General features: G+C 40.2%; 1 protein-coding gene across 11 annotated transcripts in view; it reads left to right on the top strand.

Moving 5' to 3' along the window:
* The window catches only part of MTA3 (metastasis associated 1 family member 3), a 172,934-nt gene that overhangs the window by 118,522 nt on the left and 31,413 nt on the right, over nucleotides 1-22,999 (top strand). For 9 of the 11 annotated variants that reach the window (XR_003794878.1, XR_003794875.1, XR_003794877.1 and 6 more), the window contains exons 10-13: nucleotides 11,821-11,895; nucleotides 13,767-13,825; nucleotides 19,677-19,801; nucleotides 21,796-21,947. Coding sequence is in view for 7 of the 11 variants with exons in the window: in XM_029231778.1 (XP_029087611.1) it covers nucleotides 11,821-11,895; nucleotides 13,767-13,825; nucleotides 19,677-19,801; nucleotides 21,796-21,947 (411 nt within the window). In the remaining 4 variants the exon portion in view is untranslated. The remainder of the gene's footprint in view (nucleotides 1-11,820; nucleotides 11,896-13,766; nucleotides 13,826-19,676; nucleotides 19,802-21,795; nucleotides 21,948-22,999) is intronic. The other 2 variants (XM_029231777.1, XM_029231782.1) reach the window with 1 other exon arrangement.

The following is a 22,999-nucleotide window of genomic DNA, read 5'->3' as shown; positions in this document are numbered from 1 at the left end:
TGGAAGTAGTGGGAAGGGAACTATTAGTTGTGCCAGTCAACTCAGGAGTGTCTTCACGGAGTTAACTGGCATTTCATCTGGACCTCTGATGGTAACGGGAGAGAACAGCAGATTGACGGGTATACACTGAGCTGTGAAACTTTTAGACAGCCTTCCTGGGCACTTAATACAGGACTAGGAAATAACTCTGAACAGTAGCTTGGTGCAATATACTTGGACATAGAGAGGCTGGCATTCATAGAAGGTAAAATAACGGTGTGAAAACGAGTATAACAGCAATAATGCTGTTAAATGGTTTTTTGTTACCTTCATGATCTAACAAAATTCTTGTAAATTTGTGACATGATAAAGTTTTTCTGAAGGTGGTTAGAACGCTTGTTGATGAGCCAGTCCACATTAGGTTTGTTGTATTTTGGAGCTTGGTATTGGCCGCCAGTGTCAAAAAGCTTAGATCATCAGGAGGCTAACACTTCAGAGGGTTTGTGTTTTGTGTAGTTTTGGGTGTTTGTTAGTTTTTTTAGATCCTTAGGCTTTGTTTTGTTTGTTTATTTTTATTGAAATATAGTTGATTTACAGTGTTAATTTCTGCTGTACAACGAAGTGATTCAGTCATACATACATATATATATATACATACATTTTTAAAAATATTATTTTCCATTATGGTTTATCACAGAATATTGAATATGGTTCCCTGTACTATACAGTAGGACCTTGTTTATCCATTCTATATATAATAGTTTGCATTTGTTAACCCCGTTTTGGTGTTTTTAACTTATTATCTCTCCCTTCCACCACCCTATACTTGTAAAGTAATGTATAAACCTGAAGGCCATATTTGACAAGCCTACAGCTAACATCATCCTCATCGGTGAAAAGCAGGTACATGAAAAGGTGTTCAAGAGACTTCCCTGGTGGTCCAGTGTTAAGACTCCTTGCTTCCAGTGCAGGGGGTGTGGGTTTGATCCCTGGTCAGGGAACTAAGGTCCTGTATGCTGTGTGGTGTGGTCAAAACAAACAAACAGGAAAGGTGTTCAACATCACTGATCATCAGGGAAAACCACCATGAGATATTGCCTCATACCTCTTAGGATGGCTATTGTCTTTTTAAAAATGAGAGATAATAGACGTTGGTGAGGATGCGGAGAAGCATTGTCATTAATTCTTCTTTAAATGTTTGGTGAAGTCATCTTGTCCTGGGCTTTTCTTTGTTGGAAGGTTTTTGATTACTGATTCAGTCTTCTGTTCACATTTTCTATTTCTTCATGATTCAGTCTGGATAGGTTATATATTTCTAGGAATTTATCCATTTTTTCTAGATTATCCAGTTTGTTGGCATGTAATTGTTCATAGCAGTCTCTTAGGATCCTTTTATATTTCTGCGATACCATTTGTAACGTCTCTTCTTTCACTTCTGATTTTATTTATTTCAGTCTTCTCTCTTTTTTCTTAGTATAGCCAGTGGTTTGTCAATTTTGTTTATCTTTTCAAAAAACCGGCTCTTAGTCTATAGATCTTTTCTGTTGTTTTCCTTGTTTCTACTTCATTTATTTCTGCTGTGATCTTCTTTTTCTGCCAATTGGAATCACTCTCTTTTCAGTCTTTGTTTATCCTTTCCTCCTCTGACTGGATAATGTCTAATGACCTGTCTTTGAGTTCACAGATTTTTCTGCTTGATCAAGTCTGCTGTTGATGATCTGCATTGTATTTTTCATTTAATTCATTGTATTCTTCAGCTTTAGAATTTGTTCGGGTTTTCTAAAATGATTTCTCTCTGTTGAACTTCTTGTTTTGTTTGTATATTGTTTTCCTAATTTCATTGAGTTTTCTATCTGCATTTTCTTGTAGCTCACTCAACTTCGTTAAAACAATTATTCTGAATTCTTTGTCTGGGAAATCCTAGATCTCTATTTCTGTGGTACCAGTTCCTGGAAAATTACTGTGTTCCTTTGCGGGTGTCATGTTTCTTTAATTTTTCATGTTTCTCATAACCTCATGTTAATCTCTGTGCATTTGACTGAGCAGACATTACAGACTGGTCTTAGTGGGGAAAGACCTTCACCTGCCGGTGGGTGCAAGGGTACCAGGCAAGTGGGGCGCATTGGTTCTAGCTCCTGGGAAGGCCCATTGGCATAGTGCGTATTCAGCTCTATCAGCTGAGGTCAGTGTCAGTAAAGATTGCAACGGCCAAGGGTGCAGGTGTCTGCCGCAGCAGAGAGGGCTGCTGGGGACCTCCTGATCTCTTTCTCCCACAGCATATGTCATCGGCGAGGGGATGTCTCTTGGCTCTGGGTCTGGCTTGGAGTGCCCTCATGGTGGCAGTGGTGCCTGAGGTGTGGGCATGCTTGGGTCAGCCCCTGAGCCGGGAGTGGAGTGTGTGTGCTCACAGAGTGACTGAAGCATATGATCTGGTGCCTGTGAAGTGAGTGCATGTCGAGCAGCCAGGGCTCTGGGGTCTGGGGTGTGCACATCTTCTGGAAGGAGCACAGCAGCGTCTCCTTCTCTAGGAGGCCAGCAGCAGCAGTGGCTCTTGATTACCTCGGCGGCAGGAGCTGCTGGCTTCTTCTGCACAGGGGCCTGCTGGGGTCCACTCCAACAAGCATTACAGAGTCCTCTACTGTACGAGCTGTAGGGATTCCTCAGCAGCTGTCTTGGGTGCTGCTGAGGTCCTCATTGACCAGGGCTGCCAGGCTTCTCTGCAGAGCAGGCCACTGGTGACTGCAGTGGTATCCAGTGTGTGGCTTATACTGATAGCCTCCACCCTTCGTTGTTGTTAGCAGTTTCCAGATGTCTCAGCTAAAGTCCATCTCCTCAGTGATCCTCTCTGTGTACTCTCTGTGCAGTTTTTCTCCATTTTTTGCTGCACTGTGTTGCTGTAGGTTCTTCTTTGACTCTTGCATCTTCCCGGGGCAATTTTCATTTGTTGATAGCTATCTAATTATCATTTTTTGTGGGGTTACAAAGGCTGGTATGTCCTCCTCTTGCTGGCGTATCTCTTCCTGTCCATTTTGTCTTGTGTGTTGTCATAAAGTTGTTCATAATCTCATTATACTTTTAAGTTCTGTGGGATGGATTTGTAGTGATATCCCCTCAGATATTCCTGATACTGGTAATTTAGCTTTTCTTTTTTCCTCATTAGTCTGCCTAAGGGTTTATCAACTTTATTGACCTTTGCAAAGAACCAGTTTTTTAAAAAATAACTAATTAATTAATTTTTGGCTGCATTGGGTCTTCGTTGCTACGCGTGGGCTTTCTCTAGTTGTGGTGAGCGGGGGCTTCTCTTGTTGCGGAGCGCAGGCTCTAGGCGCGTGGGCTTCAGTAGTTGTTGCACACATGCTCAGTAGTTGTGGCACACAGGCCTAGTTGCTCCACGGCATGTGGGATCTTCCCGGACCAGGGATCAAACCCGTGTCCCCTGCGTTGGCAAGCGGATTCTTAACCACTGCGCCACCAGGGAAATCCCAAGAACCAGTTTTTGATTTGATTGATTTTTCTGTTTTCTGTTCCATTGATTTCTGCTTGTATATTTATTATTTCTTTCCTTCAGCTTTCTCTGAGCTTCTGTGCTTTTATCTTTTCCTAGTATTTTTTTAAGATTGGAGCTTAGATCATTAATTTGAAACTTTGCTTCTCATGTAACCATTTATTGTTAATACTCTTCTGGCTGACAATGAATTCAGCTTTTGACTGAGAATGACTTCTGCCTTGTCCGAAAAACTTTACTGTCCCCTTTGAAGAGAGATTTCATTTTTATAGAATTCATTAAAAATTTTTTTCCTCTTTTTGAGTATTCTAAAGATGTCTCTCTATCTGGCTTACGTAGTTTCTGATACGAAGTTTCTATGTATGTAAATGTTTCTTTTTCTTTGTGCTCAAGATTTTCTCTTTACTTTTGTTTTACTACTACAGTATGAACCTATAGTAGTAAACCAAAAGCCCTGGCAGGCTTTTCCTTATAATTATTCTACTTGTAGTTCACTGAGTTTCCTAGAGCTGAGATTTGTTGTTTATGTGTTAGTTTGTATAATTGGTATTGATCTGTCTTCTAGTGCACTAACTCTTTTCTTGGTTATGTCCAGTATACCGATAAACTTGTTAAAGAAATTCTTCAAATATGATATATTTTCCTAACAGTCATATTTTATTTTTATGCTTTTTATCTCTGTATAAATTTCCCATCTATTCATGTGCATTGTCTGCCTTTTCAACTAGATCCTTTAGTATATTAATATAGTCTCTGGTTGGCCAGGTTTGGATCTCATTGTTGTTCTGGTTACCTTCAGTGTACCACTGTACTGGAAGGCTTAATATTTCATGTACGACCTTTATATCTTTGAGCCTGACAGGGCCCCCAAAGCTTAACTGAATCTCCCCATTTTTGCCGGAGATGCAAAATCCTTTCCTGCCTGGCTAATTCACCTACACCCCACCCAGCCTTGAACCTGATGGGTTTTCCTTCCCTTGCCAGCAGGCAGAATTATTCTCACAAGCCAATCACATCCTCCTGTGGGAACCTTCTTCCGGAACCAGGGCATACCGCACCCTCTTGTTACGCAAAGCCACACTTGCACAGCCCCTACTGGGCTCACTATTCCCAAGTACAACCCCTGTGTGGCCCTACATGGTGTGTAGTGTCCTCTTCCCCCAGACCGTGAGTATAAGTGACTAATAAACTGCTGTCAGTCTCATCTAGTTTGTCTCCAGTGTCATGTGTCGTATGTCTGAGCACCTTCCACTGTCTTGAGGGGCGGGTCCCTCCCTCGCTGGTGGGATGAATAGGAGGTGAACTGAACATCCACAGACTTCATCATCTTACCTATGCTTAATGTAGGGCCTGAAAAGCAGAAGGGTCTTTTTCTTGTGTTCCTGTCCCATCCTTAGCAGGCCTTGCACTGCAGAGCCTGTCTCCACATTTTGCCCTTCCCCCTGTGGTAGTATGGTGTTGCAAGTCCACGGTGAGGGCGCAGGGAGTTTCTTAGTTGTCCTGTTCCTGCCCAGACTTTGGTAGGCTTTGTGTGCCTGAGTCTCAGCGGTGGAGCTCCCACAGCAATTCTGTTCTTCCCCCAGCTCCCTTGTGGCAACCGGTCTCTGCTTTGTGTAGCCTTTTATTAGCAGGGCTTTTTGGATGTGAGCAAATTTCCTGTCCCCCTCCACTGGCCACCGCACTTTGCCTGAGACTTGGGGGTGGGATGGTTTCTAGTCCGTCTCCAGTGGCAGACACTTTTGCTTTGTAAGAGAGAAGGATCTAAGAGAAGGATCTGGGAAGCGGTTTTCTGGCCTGGTCCCCAGTGGCAGCAGATCACCATTGTGCACACCCACACCACCACCAATGGGCAGGTTTCTTGCCCTGTCCCAATTCTTTCTGCTGAACATCTGATGGAGGAAAGGGGGTGTGTCGATTCCCTCTGTGCACTGCTTTATTTAGCTTCATCTTCTTACCAAGGTTGATAAGTTGTGTGTTCATTTTCATTCCTTGATTTTTCCTTATGGTTTCCTTTTTGATCCTTGGATTATTTAGAAGTAAGCTCCACATATTTGTAGGGTTTTTTCCCCATATATTTTTTGGTTATGAATTCTGGTTTAATTCTGTTGTGTTCAGAAAACATACTTTATTAAATACACACACACATAAATTTTACATTTTGAAGACTTGATTGATTCTACTGTAGCATATGGTTTGGTTTGGTGAATGCACCATGTGCTCTTCAAAAGAACAGATATTTTGCTGTTAGGTATAATATTCTATAAATGCTACTTGGGTCAAGTTTATTGATAATGTTGTTCAAGTCTTCTGGAGCCTTACTGATTTTCTGCCCACTTGTTGTGTTACTTGTTGAGAGAGCAGTATTAAAAGTCTCTAGCTTATAATTGTAGGTTTTTCTATTTTTCTTTTCAATTGTATTACGTTTTTGCTTTAAATATATTGAACCTCTGTTGGTGGACACATACATATTTAGGATTGTTATATTCTTGTGATGATTCGACCTTTTTATCTTCACATCATGCTTCTTTATCCATGGGTAATATTCCTTGTGACAAAGTCTAATTTTTCTCCTATTAACATAACCACTCCAGATTTATTGTTTACATGATATATTTTGTTTCCATCATTTTACTTTTATTTATTTCCAAAGTGGGCTTTTTGTAAACAGAATACAGTTGAATGTTTTTTTTCACCCCCAACCAATCTAACAATCTCTGCCTTTTACTTAGTGTTTAGACCACTTGCCTTTAATATAATTATTAATAATATAATTATCAGTTTAAATCCATCATCTTACCCTGAGTTTTCCATTTGTCCCATTGTCCTTTATTCCCTCCCCCCCCCCACTTTATTTTTTAATTTATTTATTTTATTTTTCTGGCTGCGTTGGGTCTTCGTTGCTGCACAGGGGCTACTCTTCGTTGCGGTGCACGGGCTTCTCATTGCGGTGGCTTCTCTTGTTGCGGAGCACGGGCTCTAGGTGCACGGGCTTCAGTAGTTGTGGCTTGCAGGCTCAATAGTTGTGGCACACGGGCTTAGTTGCTCCGCGGCATGTGGGATCTTCCTGGACCAGGGCTCAAACTTGTGTCCCCTGCCTTGGCAGGTGGATTCTTAACCACTGCGTCGCCAGGGAAGCCCTTCTTCCCCCTTTCTTTTTTTTTTTTTTATTTATTTTTTTTATTTGTGGTACGCGGGCCTCTCACTGCTGTGGCCTCTCCCGCTGCGGAGCACAGGCTCCGGACGCGCAGGCTCAGCAGCCATGGCTCACGGGGCCCAGCCGCTCCGCAGCATGTGGGATCTTCCCGGACCGGGGCACGAACCCGTGTCCCCTGCATCGGCAGGCGGACTCTCAACCACTGCGCCACCAGGGAAGCCCTTCCCCCCCTTTCTTAATTTTTTATGATGCCCATTTCATCTCTCCTGGTGGCTTACTAACTAAACTTTTGTTTAGTGGTTTACAGTATATATCTTTAATGTACCACAGTTTACCTTCAATCAAATTCTGCTTAGATCACATAGATGATAAGAACCATGAGACAGTACACTTCTAGTTCTTCCTTCCCATTCTGTGCTTTTGTCGTCATACATTTTATTTCTGTACATGTTCTAAGTCCCGCAGTGCATTATTACTGTTTCTTGCTTTAGGCAATCAGTGATCTTTTAAAAAGATTAATCCCCCCCCATGTTTATTTACTTATTTATTGTTACTTATTTTTTAAAAATTTACCATTTCTGCCCCTCTTCATTTCTTCGTGTACATTCAAATTTCTACCACCACCTATGGATTTCTCAGGTCTCCTCCACTGGCTCAGTTCTTTCTGATGAACACCTGATAGAGATCTCTGGCAAATGTGTTTGGATTCCCCTTGTGTCTAGAGCTTCCACAGATGCTAAACAGTTGTCCTAGCCCACTGTTGACCTTTAATAATCTGGTAATTTTTTTGTTGTTCATCACCTGTTTCTTTTATGCTCTGCCAAAGTAAAAATATTTAGAGTCCTGTCTCTCCTTGGAGTGACTTGGGAATTTAGTTCAGCTGATTGTCTTGTAATCTTAGCTCTCTGATGGACTAAAGAGTTGGTGTGGTTTTATAAATTATCTGTTTCTTTCCTCATCTTTAGAGTGGGGATGACATTCTCTTGTGGATTTCTACGTCCTAAACAGGACCTGAAATATGCAGAGGAACCTGAAAAATTCAAAGTGCAAAATAGCAAAGTCCTTCCCTCTTCATACAGTGGAGTGAGTCCTTTGCCATAGAAACTCCTTTAGCAAAGGGTATTTCCTGGCTGTTGTATCATTTAGACTTCAGTTGCAGATGACAAAATATTGGAGCTGTTCTAAACAGACTGGGATTTAACTTTAGAAATTAGATGCTTAAAATCATTGATAGGGTTGGAGAAGTAGGCTCAAGCTGGACCTCAGAATAGTCCCACAGAAATGGTTCCACAAGTGAGCTCTTAACCTCTGCCCCATATGGAAATTGAGAAGCTGCTGGGTCAACTTCTGGGCCAGGATCACACTACTTTAGCCGTGATCTTGAGATCAGGAAACCTCTAGCAGCGTCATTGGCTCTAGAACAATTTTGTGCCTCCTAATTCTGCTGCAGCAAAATGGATCCCTTGTGCACCATCCACTCTATGCCTGCTTAATTCACTTCTGAATTTGTCTTACACACATACATCTGATTGGCAGAGATAAATCCAAGGGGGTCTTGGAAGTATAACGTTTGGATTTCTAGCCTTTGTAGCATAAGCAAGTGAACTAGAGGGAAGTTGGAAAGGATACTGAGCAAGTCATAATTAGAGACGACAGAATCCATTTGAGTGAGCTATTATGAGGAGACAGAAATTTATTAAAGGCTGTCAGAAGGCTAACAGACGTTAGCCAGGGATCCACGTTTCGATGCTTCACAGACAGGACTTGTGAAGCCAAGAGCAGTATCTAACCCCACAGTGGCAGTGCTCTAGCAGGAGCCCCACTACAACATCTGCTACCTCTACTCAGCAATCTTGCATGATTCTGTTCTACCTTGACTCTGTCAGTAAGTGCCACGTATCTAGGGTCTATTCTTAGAACACTTCACTTTCTACCAATTTTTGTATTAGAGTACTTTTGATTATAAGTGAGAGAAACTCAACCTCATCTAGTTTAGAATAAAGGATAGATACTTTGGCTATATTAGTCCAGGTTCTTAGTTGGTAAGTACAGATTTCACTATAATTTAAACTGAAAGGCATATAGGATATTAGGTTCTCATAAAATCTCTGGGAAGACTAGAGAACCAGGTTTGGATGCTGCACTTCCAGAAACAGTGGAAAGACCCATGCCCTCTGCTGCTTGGAATCCATGATGTCAAACATGGATGGCAGAAAAGTCAACACACATGCCCCAGAAGAACGTGGTATCCCAGCCATTGTTCTTGCCGAACTATCCAGTCTCCCTGCATGCAGCCTTATTCTGACGTTGCTAACTCCTATATCTAAATGTCATTCACATTTGTCAGCTTGGCTAAACCTGGCCTGTATGTCTGCATCCTTGTTCAAGAGTATCTGGGGAAAATGTATTTAGAGCTTCAAGGAAGGTAAGCTGGAAGTAGGTTGGAAATGGGTGTACAGTTTCTGCCACCACCCACTTCTTTGACTACTTAACATCCATCGTTGCCGTCTCTACATGCTTCCTTTCCAGACATCAACTTTAAAACAATAGTAATTATCCCTGAATCATTAGAAAATATGGTACTATTTCCTTAAATGGGGAGGCTTAAATTTAACGTCACAGCATCCATCTCTGGTTGCTGTTTATTCCTCTTCTGGTTTTAGCCACAACCCTGTCTTTATAGCTTGTAACTTCTGCATTAAATTATAAAGGTAAAAACACCACCACCAACAGACCTTATATAAAAAATAGAAAGGGAATTGGGTGCAGAAGGAAAATAATTACACTGAGCAAGGAAGAAAACACAGATAGCTTCGTTAGTCTTCCGTTCTCCCTTTGTGAAGCTCTTCCTGATGCCTTCATTGTCATTCAGGATAGAGCAGCACCCACCCACCCACACACACACACTGTTCTCCCCTCCGTATCTTAGATGACCAGAGTTCTTAGTCTGGTGGGGTGACCCAAACCTTCATTCTTGCAGGTTGTGGGCCCTGGGTTACAAAAAGTGTTTTGTGGGAGTAAGTCATTCATAAGTCTGTGTGTGCTATTGCTAGTCAATAGCACAGAAAAGGCAAATCATATCTAGAATAATTGTCCATTCAATGAAAACAGGTAACTACTATTCCAGGATGCTGAGAGTCTAATCTAACTGACATGTTACCAGGAATGGTGCCATGTTGGAGGCCCAGTGTACTCTGTTCCTTGCAGATTAGACACTTGGAGTAATCAGATCAGAATGGGTGAGAGGACATCCCTGTGGTGGCATCCACAGGTGTGTCCGTTTTGTTTACGTGTCCTTTGAGCAGTCATTGGGTGGCTAGGGAAGGAGGCTGGCTTATAGCCATAGGGATCATCTTATACAGCAGACGAGTGAAAAGCCTCCTTTGCAGAGGAGCCTTTGTGAACACGGGGGCTCAGATACCCTCACAGCCAGGCCCACCCTCAGACGTCCGACCCACAAACCTCTTTTATAAGCATCATTGTTACCAGTCCTCTAATCTCATTCCTTTCAAGTCCCTGATCATTGTGACAAGCAAATAACCATTGTCCACGGATGGGTACGGATTAGTACCTCTGGCCATCTCTCTTGCAACTCAAAGTAGAAAACCAGACGTCCACTCTAATGTTCTGCCCTCCAAAAGGATCTCCCTTCGTCACTGGGCGTCACAGTCACTCCTGCCTGGGGCTGAAATGCTGCAGCAGTATAATTCCAGTCGGTGCCCATACATCATGCGGAGCCATCTGCCACATTCGGATTTTTTCCTCTTCAGTTGACGTGCTGGAACTCCCATGCAAGCTGAGTGAGGGTTGAGGGAGAAATGATACTACGTCAGGAGCAGACACGCTGAGATGTGACCTGCACTCCTCCTTGATGAGAGTGTGCTGGCGCTGAGCACAGCTGTTCAGGACTCTGTGGCTTAGATAAAATCTGGCTCGTGAGGAAGCTCAGGTTACAGGGTCACTTGGTTTTCTTTTCTCAGGCTTCCAGGTAAATTGCATGCCCGGGCCTACTTCCCAGAAGAAGAATAATTAAGGGGATAAGAGGTTTTGGCTTGCTTAAAACCCTGGGAGACTACACCTCAGCTGTCCTGTGAGGTGTTGCCGTAGTTGGCTCCTTAACACCATCCCTCAGACACTTTCAGCTCCATTAGATTGCTTGTTAAATGGGAGAAAATTATGTTTGCTTTAACTGCAATCCAAATGCCAGCTGTGCCGATCTGTTCCTGTAAGGAGACCACATTTGTTGAAGTTGCCACCCAGTTAAGTTTTAAAATAACGTCCTTTTTCTAAACTCCATTTATTTTTCTCTTCAGACCAAACAGGTGAGTTAAATGTGAAGATGACAGGAATTGCATGGTTGTTGTACATGTGGGTCATAAACAGACCCCTAGCTGCACTGGGGTCTGGGAAGAACTATTTTAACTCTAAGCCCAGTGGTGCATTAGGGCAAAGCTGGGAGTCAGAGGGTGCTGAGTCACCTATCAGTGAAATCTGCCACAACAGCTAAAACGCGAATGTTATCAGTCATTTTGTTTGATCTGCCCTGATTTGCATCTTGGAAGACTAACAGATCTCCCTTTACAGAGGGACATATTAAATATATTCTTCCATTGTGGGTCTCATAAGTAAAGGCTCATTTGGCCATTTTGAATAATTATGGAACATAGCAGACAAGCTTCCTATTTTTCTAATATGTACCACACTTGGCAATGTTCTTTTTCAGAGATTTAGGTTTTCATTTTATTTACAACAAAATAGATCAGAATAGAGCAGTTTTGGAAAGGATGAGAAATATTATACCAGAGACCAATGACCCCCAGTTGTAGGTGGCATCTTTGGAAGTTGGAGAACTCAGTCCAGATTCGTTAAAATATCATTTCTAAAAATTGTGCTTCCACCCCACCTATGGCCCGAGAAAAACTGAGTAAGTCATGAAATATTTTCAGTCGTAAGGTTTATAACTTTTAACAGAATGGGAGTTGAGAAATGGAATGTGCATCTCTAGCTGAATAGAACTTGTTTGGGGACCCTTTTGCTCAGAATTAATTTCAGTTTTTCAAACATTTCTTCTAGAATGCATCTTCCATGTGGATTATTACCTCCTTATTTTTAAGAAGTGGTTTTAAAGGAAAAGAGTTTCTACGGTAGCTTGTTTTCATTATCATGTTAAATTTTTTTTCAGCTCCCTTGGAAATCATTGACTAGCATCATTGAATATTATTACATGTGGAAAACTACTGACAGATACGTGCAGCAGGTAATTTTTTTCATATTGCTACCAATACAATTGCATTAAAATGAACTTTCTATTTATACATTAGTATTTCTTAGCAATATGCTTAGTTTTAAATTTGTTTTGTTTGCTTTATCTTTTCTAGACCATTTTAAAGTACATGATTTCATATCTTTAACATATTATTTTAAGATTTTAGTCTCGATATTTTCTTTACTTCGGATTCCATTATGATAAATATTTTGGACAGACAGCAGGGAAAGATACCAATAGAGAGGTATTGTTTTCCTTGTAGGTGCCTGGTGCTTCATCTCTTTGTGAGTATAGTTGACAGGAATGACTTAAAATGTGTGAAAGATCTTCTGAACCCTCCTAGACATTTTTGTGGTTATACCCCCTAAGTCTTTGACCTTAACTGTAGTAGTTAGTCTTTACTAGTTTGATACTTCGTACATAAGCACACAACTTTTTTTCCCAAAATTACCTCTAAAAGCAGGGAATCACTTATTTTGTAAATTCTCCCCAAATGTCCCAAATTGAGGTAATTCTCTCAGTTACCTGTTTTGAGTAATACTACTTTTGGGGGAAAGGTACATTTTCCTCAAGTGACCTCAGTCAGTATATTATATTCTTCTAGTTAACATGTCAGAACTGGTAAAGGGGCAAGTATATTTAACACAGACATTATTTTTCATAAGTATATGATCACCCAGTGGCAAGTGTTAGATGCTATAAAAATACAATTTAAAGATCACTTTAAAAATTACCATAGTGAGTTGTTGAGGTTGTGAATAGTGAATAAATACCCATGGCTTGTTGAAAAATTCCCAGCATCACATCATATATAATTCAGAAAGTGCTCATTTCAAACTAGCATCCAAATCCAGGCAAGATGGTTCTTTTAGGACATTAGTCTGCCATCTTCTCACCTGTTGGCTTTCCTAATAAAGCTGTTCCCCCACCACCACCACCCCGCCCCCCCAAATACTTACTTCAAACAACTTAGATAGCATGAAGACCATGTGCTCTGGAAAACCTGTTATTCAAAGTGAAAAGAGTCCCTAAAGATAGATGGTGGCGATGATGGCATCAAGGATGGTTGAAAGTATTTGGATAAAAATTATTTCCAAAAATTTGGACTCCTTCTTTAAAAGTTTTAAGTTGTCTCCTTAAATGTTTTTGTTTCCTTCTCATTGAGCAAATGGAGGGTTGTCTTATATTCTGATTTGTCTTCATTTTGAGTATCTACCATACATTATTTTCCTTCCCTATTTGCACTTATTATTGTGTTGATCACTCTCTGGATGTGATTTTATAATCTTTTCCCCATTCCTTTCCCTGCATTTGGCTCCTAATTGGTTCCTAAAAATCTGACATGAGTTCAGCCAAGCTTTAAAGTTTACTGCATGTCTCCCAACATTTGAGGGTACATGCTTATTTAATTGGACTTAGATTAGTTACTGTCTCCTTCTCTTTCATGGACTTTGGAAACTAATCATCTCTGAATAATTTTCTAAAAGCAAAGGTTATGTATTTTTTTTTCCCTCTGAGAAAGGCAAGAAAGAAATAAATAGAAACTGTGAAAAGTAAAAATGGTTACTTATAAGTCCTGTTTATCTACTCATGGAGGAATAGGAAACAGTTGTTCATTGCTTTGTTTTTAAAATTTGTGTCTAAAATGTTTTTAATACTTGTAGTTCTGTACCTCAGAATCTAGTGATTTTTTTCTTACAAACCATTGCAGTTTACGTGCATGACAGAAAAGCTCATCTTAAAAAGGCAATTTTTGAAGTATACTTTAATGTTTTATTTTCTTGTGAATTTTTTAAGGCAGATGAAGTGGTAATAATTATTCGACATCGTGTGTAAAATATTTTATCTATCTTTTGAATTAGAAACGTCTAAAAGCAGCAGAAGCTGAGAGTAAGCTGAAACAAGTGTATATCCCAACTTAGTAAGTAATGGAAATCTATTAAAATATTTGCCATGGTATTAATTCTCTTCAAAACAAAATATGTACATTTTGGTCAGTTTCTGCCAAATTTGAATTTCTTTATGTATCTTATTTTCTTCCACTACAAAGCACTGTTTGCTTTCCATTTTAGTGCCACTTAAATGACCTTTTTTAGAAAGAAAAATGGCTGGTGGGGGAAACCCCAAGTCAGCTAACAAAAGGACCAGAGGAAACATGCCATCGAAGCTTCAGGGAGGATTTCCCTGGTGGTCCAGTGGTTAACACTCCACGCTTCCACTGCTCGGGGGTGCATGTTCGATCCCTAGTCGGGAATTAAGATCCCACATGCTACACAGCGTGGCAAAAAAAAAAAAAAAAATTTAAATTAATAAAAAGCTTCAGGGAAAGTGTTAGAAAACTAACCTATGAAAATATTATTTGAAGCAAATGTGTTTCAGAAAGCTAGCAACTTTTGAAACTTCTGTATTGTTTAATGTATTTTGTTTGGGTAATGTGTGTTGCCCTTTTGAGGTATGTCGTTTATTTGGTTGAGAATTTTACATTGTTTGCTTGGGGAAAGGGTTAGGGGATGTAATTAGAACCAAACTTTGTAAATTATTGGATAAATAATGAATAGGTTTCAGTTGTTTCAGATGCCTAGCATTCTATCATTATTGTCCTGTTGGTTTAGAAATCATTGTCATATCAAAATGAATGCCAATTTTCTTTTCATTTGCTACATTTTAAATGAATTATCTTTTTTTGAGGTCATGAGTTTGACAGTTCATTTGTTCAGGAAAATTTATTGAGCACCATGTATACAGTGCTATCCTACGTTCTTTGGGGATTAAAATGAAATTTACTACAGCGTTCTGTGTACTGATTCAAGCTTTTTCACTCTTTGAGCTCAGTACAGTTGTTTTATACCTCGCCTTTTGTTTACTGAATTTTGATATATTTTTATGTACAGGAGGCCTCATAGACACTGAATTGTTATATTTCTTATTAACCTTTTATCTCAAGATAGATAACATGTAATTTACAGGGTCCATAATTTTTATTCAGAGCTGTAATGTCCTTCCTGCAGAGTGGTTTCTAATATTTTAGAAAATTATATGTTTTATTTGACTAAGCTATAAAAGAACAACTCCCCAAAGAAAACACTGCTGTGATTCATGTGTCTTAGATTTTCAAAAACAAGCATACCAGCTTTCTTATACTTTGCAGTGCTGTCACATCAAAGGAAAAGTACATTAAGCCAGTTTTCAGCAAATAACCCAGATAATTGTTGCTATTCTGTTTTGCATTGACTTTGGAGCCTTGATCTAAGCCTTGATCTAAGTCAAAGACTAAGTCAAAGACCAGTATGTGGGCCAAATCTGACCTGCCACCGGTTTCTGTAAATAAAGTGTTATGGAATACAGCCATGTTCATTCATTTATGTATTGTCTCTGTCTGCTTTTGTGCTACAATGGCAGCGCTCAATGGTTGCGACAGAAATTATAATACCCACAAAGCTTAAAACATTTACTCTGCCAATCCCTGATCCAAGTGAATGACTTTTGAAGATCAAGATAGAGTTTCTAATCATACTTTTAAAAAATGTTATATAAATCATGTATATAAATAGAATATATGAATTCTATTTATTATGAATTTATTATTCATAATAAATTCTGTTATGAATCTGTACTGTTGAGTTGGATAAGAATCTGAGTTCTTTGAAGAATTTCCCAATTAACTCTGAAATATTATTTTAAAGCAAATAATAGATTAAGTTCTTGGGGGGAGGGGATGCCATGCTACATGGCTTGTGGGATCTTAGTTCCCTGACCAGGGATCAAATCCAGGTCCATGGCAGTGAAAGCACAAAGTCCTAACCACTGGACCACCAGCGGGAATCCCCAAGAATTATTTTATACTGTCATTCTTTTGAGACTGGCAGTCTCCTATATATATGCAAAGCACTCTGTTCACTGCTAGAGGTAGATCAGTTAAGAAGACACGTTGTCTTCTGGAGCCTACATTCTATTGTGGGGGAGACAGATGCCAAACAGCTAGTCACCCAGTGTGTTGAGTACTCTGATGATGAAGAAGAGCTGGTGTGACAGTTTGTTCTGGGGACCACACTCAGTTGATGCTGTCAGGAAAGATTCCTTGTGGAGGTGAGTTTGAGCGAACTGTAGAGGAGGGATCATTCAGGTGATGGAGGCTTTCCAGGCCAATGGGATTGTGAGATGGGAAGGGGCAGAACAGAGTTACGGAGGTGAGAGAAAGGCAGTGTGGCTGGTGTGAAGAGAGTGGTGAGCCATGGGAGGCCAATACGGTAGGCAAGGGCCAGGAGTTAGCCATCTGATAAACAGTGGAATTGGATTGTAAACAGGTAGGTATCATGGTTAAATTTCTACGTACTTTAAGATTACTGGCTACATTTTGGAAAATGGTATGGGGAAACAGGGGAGTGGATGTAAGAACACCAATTATGAAAGTTCTTGGAGAAGAAAGATGATAGTAGCTTGACCTAGAGCTGTGGCCTGGAAATGGTATGCTACTTAGAGGTGATTGACTTGTATGGAGAGATAGAGGGGAGATGTCAAGCTTAGTCCCAGGTTTCTGGCTAGCTCAATTAACTAGGTGGATTGCTGTGCTGTTCACCATGATGAGAAACTGCGGCAGAGAACCAGGTTGGGTCATTTTGAGTTTGTTTTCTCCAAAAAGAGGTGTTGAATATGCTGTCAGATATATTGGTCTTAAACTCAGGAGAAAGTTCTGGGCTAGAGGTCCATAGTTGAGCTTCATCGGCATACAATATTGTGCTTGAAACGATGGATGAGATTTCTTAGAGTAATAAGAAAAAAGAGCCTTGGACCAAACTTGAGGAAATCTGTTCAGTATATCAGATGGAGTATGATAGCTGAAAAAGGATAGCCAGGTGAGTGCATTATCACACAACCTGAGAGAGGAGTGTCTTTCAAGGAGGGAAAGAGGTTAACGGTGTCAAATGCTAATGAAAAATAGCCAGGGAATTTAGCAACATGGAGGTCGATGGTAATCTTTAATAGAGTGCTAAGGGCTGCAGACAGTGAAGATTAGCAGCTCTCAGGAAAACTGGCTGGAAAAGGCAGTCGAGAGAGCTCTTGGCATTGAGGGGTGAGTGTGGATAGAGTAATGGGGGAGTTTTTTAAATATGGAGAAATGGAGAAATCTGTTTCCATGGTAATGAGGAGGGTCCAGGAAAGAGAATCAAGTGTACAAAGTTCTCAAGAGGGCAGGAGGGCTGCAACCTGGAGCATAGATGAGGGGAGGAAAGGTTTGGGCATTAGATAAAGGAAGGGCAGTTTCATATAATGCAGCTTTAAAAACTTTAAAAAAAAATGTTTGTCTTTATTCAAATGGTCAACATTGACATTAACCATTTGTCCCCTGAGAAGGAACCTGTAGGTACTTGGTTTTGCAAAACATGTTTTAATTGGTTCACCTGTCTATATTCCATCTTTGCACACTCATTTTCCTTTTGTGATTATTAGAATTAAGGTCAGTGGTTTATTCCGTCAAATAACATTCTAGATTCAGTTGAACAACTAAAGTTGTGTTTACTCTCATTCTTTTCTCAGGCCGCTCAACTGTAAATTTGTATTAGGTCTCTTAACACATATATTTTGCCCTGTGTAAAATGTCAGAAATGTTCCTATTTAGAGAAAGCCTTCTGACATTATCAGCCATTTGACTTCAAGGGGCTACCACTTCTTTCTATGTATAGTAGATTTTAAAAATCAGAAATATTTTTACATACCCTTGGAAATCTTAGTCATTCTGAATCACCACTTTTAACTTTGTACTTTTCCAACTGAAAACTGTAAGAGGAGAAATACGTTCTGTCTGGTTTAAAATGTGTCTTTGAAACCAATTTGTCTTCAAAATACATGGCTGGAACAGATTTGAGGTGTAAATAATAGCCCTGTTTATAGAATAGGGCCCTCAGTGCACACAGAGGTTAAATGATTTCTTCTGGGGTGGTGATGGGGCGTCAGCTAAGAATTACAGTAACAGTGCCAGAAAGAAATCTTATTTTTTAAAAAAATTTATTTATTTTTATCATTTTTTGGCTGCGTTGGGTCTTTGTTGCTACACGCGGGCTTTCTGTAGTTGCGGCGAGTGGGCGCTAATCTTCGTTGTGGTGCATGGGCTTCTCATTGCGTTGGCTTCTCTGGTTGCGAAGCACGGGCTCTAGGCGTGCGGGCTTCAGTAGTTGTGGCACACGGGCTCAGTAGTTGTGGCACGCGGGCTCAATAGTTGTGGCTCGCGAGCTCTAGAGCGCAGGCTCGGTAGTTGTGGCTCACGGGCTTAGCTGCTCCGCGGCATGTGGAATCTTCCCGGACCAGGGATCAAACCCGTGTCCCCGGCATTGGCAGGTGGATTCTTAACCACTGCACCACCAGGGAAGCCCAGAAAGAAATCTTAATTTGTCATCAGGCCAAGTTTACATATTAGGCTTTCACGGGTAAATGTAAGTGTGGGAATGAGAAACAGCAAAAAGGAAACTCACAAGCCTACTCCGTGCTGAAACTCCAGGTGTCTTAATAGTTGTGAACTCTCATTACTTCACAAGCCACAGGAAGATAGAGTATGGTCTGCATTTAGTCATTCAGCATTCATTACTAACAAATAATTTGCTAATTTACTTTGCTTATTTTTTGCCCAGCAAATAGACATGAAAGCTCCTCTGGAATGCAAGCTCCTTGATGTTGGCACTTTTTTTTTGCTGGGCACTGAATAAATACATGTTAAATGAATTATGAGTGTATTGAGGACATACTGTGTACACCTGTACAGTATTCTTAGGCATGGCTGATAAGCAGGGGAGTTAGGCTACCCCAGATGGGAAAAAGTGAGCCATGTTTGCTCAGTAAATACCAAGACAATCTGAGTTACATGTTTGTGAGGAATTACGGCCTCTGGAAATCTGATAGATATAACTTTTTCCTCTTAAAAAGAAATGCCTCAAATACATTTATTGGTTTTTCTAATTTCAAGTGCTACTTAATCTTCGTCATAAATATTCAAACATGATAGAAATCACGGGTGGTCACAATCTCCTGAAATGCTAACTTTTACCTCTCGAGATATGCCTTGCTGATATCCACAGTGTCTCTGTTGGGCATGTGGCTTTCGTGTAGTTCCCTTGAGAGCCGATGCGTGGAGTCAGCAGCTGTCACACCAGCAGCAGGAATGGGACAGTGGTTTTCTCTAAACACAGCACACTACCCTTGGCTCAATTATTTAATCCAAAAATTATATTCTCAGGAGAATTTATGATAGGTGATAAAGTTTAATAAGTTGTATCTTTCAAATTTATCAGAGGGTGTCCTAAGGAAATTGTGTTTGGGCGGAGAACAGATACGGTGTATTTATTTTGTGAGTGTCAGGCTTAAGAGATTTTTTTCTTTTTTTCGGTACGCGGGCCTCTCACTGCTGTGGCCTCTCCCGTTGCGGAGCACAGGCTCCAGACGCGCAGGCTCAGCGGCCATGGCTCACGGGCCCAGCCGCTCCGCGGCATGTGGGATCTTCCCGAAACCCGGGCACGAACCCGTGTCCCCTGCATCGGCAGGCGGACTCTCAAACACTGCGCCACCAGGGAAGCCCAAGAGATTGGTTTTTACATGACGTTGGTTTGTAAAGATAAGTGGTTTGGGTTCATTTTAACACCTTACTTTTACCAGTTTATTTCTTCTTCACCAAACATTCAAATGTTTATTTATGTGTAGTTAAGGTAAATCAATAATGAAATGTAGAGCCTTTTACCTTGTTATGCAAGTCATTTTTATCACTTCACTTTATATTTCATTGAAAGCAGCAAACCAAATCCCAACCAAATATCCACCAGTAATGGCAAACCTGGTGCTGTGAATGGAGCCGTGGGATCCGCATTCCAGCCGCAGAACCCTCTCCTAGGGCGAGCCTGTGAGAGCTGCTATGGTAAGTTTTCTCCAGTAGGGCTTCCCCAGCTCCTCTGATGCCTGTTGTGGGTGAAGGGCAGGAAATTGTGCTGGCACTGCCGGGCAGGAGGTGCGAGAGGTCAGCACTGCGCAGAGGGCAGAATAATGTAGCCTCAGAGTGGACAGGTGCCCATCCTTACCTTCCACCTGGACACTGAGTTTAGGTATTGGGTTTCCTTTGATTTGCTTCTGTGGTGTCCTGGGTTTGTTGAGCAGTGTGTGCTAAGCTGTGTGCTAAGCTCAGTAGTTGTGGCGCATGGGGCTTAGTTGCTCTGCGGCATGTGGGATCTTCCCGGACCAGGGCTCGAATCTGTGTCCCCTGCATTGGCAGGTGGATTCTTAACCACTGTGCCGCCAGGGAAGCCTGAAAATTAGATTCTTTTGGTCAGAATTTTGCATGGATTGCATAACTGTTTTTGAGTTGGCAATTAGATTTTGAACTTCATTTATATTTAAATGAAAAGAAGAAGAATCCTGCAGACAAGTGTTAGTGGCTTAATGTGTCTTATTTTTGCCTTACAAACCCCTTTCATGTTATATGCAGTCTCACATATCCCTTTAAATAATTATTTCACCATTTTTATGTGTGCATGACAAATAAGCAATTTTAATTTTAGGTCCATGTATTAAATAATCTATTATAAAATGTATCTTACTATAATATACATATAAGTTTTATCTTTATAGAAAGATAGAATTTGGTGTTTTCTGTTTGTCACTTTCATTGAATTTGAGTTAATTATATAAAGAGAAAGGCATTTGTTGACATACTAAAATGACATGTCATGATTAATTTGGGTGAAAATAAATATTTAAATATGAGTGAAATTTTATGTTCAGAATCCTAAATAGGCCCATGCCTAATGTTTAGGATTCTTAAAATTTGTGTTTTAAAAAAAAATCAACTTATTTTACTATTTGTTTTTAAATTACAAGAGGAAAGGTTTTTAGGCTGCTATTTGCAAGGAGTCCTCCCAAAATAATACATGATGGGTTCACAGTATCATTTTCAACAAACTAAGAGAGAGTTTGACTGTAATGATCGCTGTATCTTCTCTTTTTGACATTGGTTTATGAAGTGTTAGTTGACACCCTGATGTGCTGTTTGAACGTTTTGACCTGATAAAGGTAACTTACAGATCAAGGGAAGGATATTCCTAGGCAAACTTACAGAATCATAATTTTATGTCCCTTATTAACTTAGTGTTCATCATCAGTGTTTTCTTTCTTAAACTTCAGATCCATTGTGGGAGTACTTTAAATGTTATATGGCAGTACTTTAAACTTCAGAGCAAAACAACACAGGTGTGTAGTGTTTAGCTCAGGAATGAATCAATCGAGCTCTCAGGTCTTAAGCATGCCGTGATCTTGGCTACGCATGCTCAGTTGACAGGGACTTACAGTCTGGAAAAGGATTTGTTTTTAAAGAGAGAAAGAGTAAAATAATTATTTTATCTATTGATTAAAATAAAGGAATGGAAAACAGATACCTGTTTCTGTCAGACTTCTACCTTTATCTGAGGGGTCCCTCTAAGCACTTTAAACCCTGAGGTAGTTTCTGAACCACAGGTTGGAAAACCTGGATTTAGTTTAATAATACCTTTCTGATAACTTATTTCCAGAAATTTACACAATATTTTTAATATTTAATATTGTACAAAATGTTTTTAATGAACCAACAAAAACTCCTTCAGCAGCACAATGTATAGTATAGGGCACTTCACCTAATGGCCCCTCTTAGTAAGGGCCACAGGCACTTGATAACTATAGAAATAAATGGTTTAATGAATTCTCACTTGAAAAATACATACATGTATTAGACTTTCCTGTTTGTCGGGTAAACTGGAAGAAGAAAAATAACATTGTAAACTAAAGATGGTTTTGGAATATTTTTGAAATATTTGACCATATGTGTATTGATATTACAAGTTATGTCACATTCTTTGTTTTTTCTTGTTTTTCCTCCGTCTTTAGCTACACAGTCTCATCAGTGGTATTCTTGGGGCCCACCTAATATGCAGTGTAGGTTATGTGCAACCTGTTGGCTCTATTGGAAAAAATACGGAGGCCTAAAAATGCCCACCCAGTCGGAAGAGGAGAAGTTACCTCCCAGCCCAGCTACAGAGGTACACAAGCAATAGTCTTCTTAGTGTTGAGAAATGTAGTGTTTTTCAGCACCTGGATCATTCCTTGGAAACAGAAGTACAGTACAGGATAAGTTAAAAACAAACAAAGCTATTATAGCTAAATGTAGTACTGAAACGTTGAGGGGTGGGTATGGAGATAGGGGCAGGGACAAATCCAGTTTTTTCAGGTATTCAAAGTATCCGGTCTTGAGAGATTACTCAGAAGAAGAACAATGTGTGTGGGAGGTGTTAGCATGAGTAGAGAGCTTACAAGTTAACTACTGGTTTTAATGGCTTTTTGGCAAACAGTTTGCAACCTTTCGGTACTGTTGAAAATGTGTTTTATTGCATAAAGTAATAAATACAAACTGAGCATTCTTTCTGTCCCTGGGCTATCGTAGGAGGGACAAGAAGGCATGGGCTCAATCTTGAGGTGAACAACAGTTAAAATTTGATTTTGGTAAAATTCTCATAGATGGCAGATATCAGGCACCTATGTCTACCAGAGGGAGGTTGTTCTTTTTGAGAGCTAGCAAGATTTAAGGACCCCCTTCGATATTTTTTTTTTAAAAATAGTCTCTCCTCTGGCAGTTTTTTACTGTTGTGAATGTGATTTTGGATTGTTAAGGTCAATTTAGGAGAAAAAATATATAGGATCACAGACACCCTTACTTCCACCCAGTTTCCTTCTCTACTCCCCACCTCCTACTCCAAAGTACATACTTTTAAATTCTCTCCCCCGTAATAAGTTATAGATTCTTCAGTGAAAGACTTAAAAACTGCGCTTTTCTTTGAACAGGATGCAAGGAGTTTTTTTTTTATGCTTCCCTAAAAATATATTCTTTTTTTTTTGTTTTACATCTTTATTGGAGTATAATTGCCTTGCAATCATGTGTTAGTTTCTGCTTTATAACAAAGTGAATCAGTTATACATATGTTCCCATATCTCTTCCCTCTTGCGTCTCCCTCCCTCCCACCCTCCCTATCCCACCCCTCTAGGTGGTCACAAAGCACCGAGCTGATCTCCCTGTGCTATGCGGCTGCTTCCCACT

The sequence above is a fragment of the Monodon monoceros genome, unplaced genomic scaffold, assembly GCF_005190385.1.
Source record: "Monodon monoceros isolate NGI ecotype Baffin Bay Population unplaced genomic scaffold, NGI_Narwhal_1 Super_Scaffold_19, whole genome shotgun sequence".
Classification (NCBI taxonomy): Eukaryota; Metazoa; Chordata; class Mammalia; order Artiodactyla; family Monodontidae; genus Monodon; species Monodon monoceros.
This window is presented reverse-complemented; position numbering and strand designations above follow the sequence as displayed.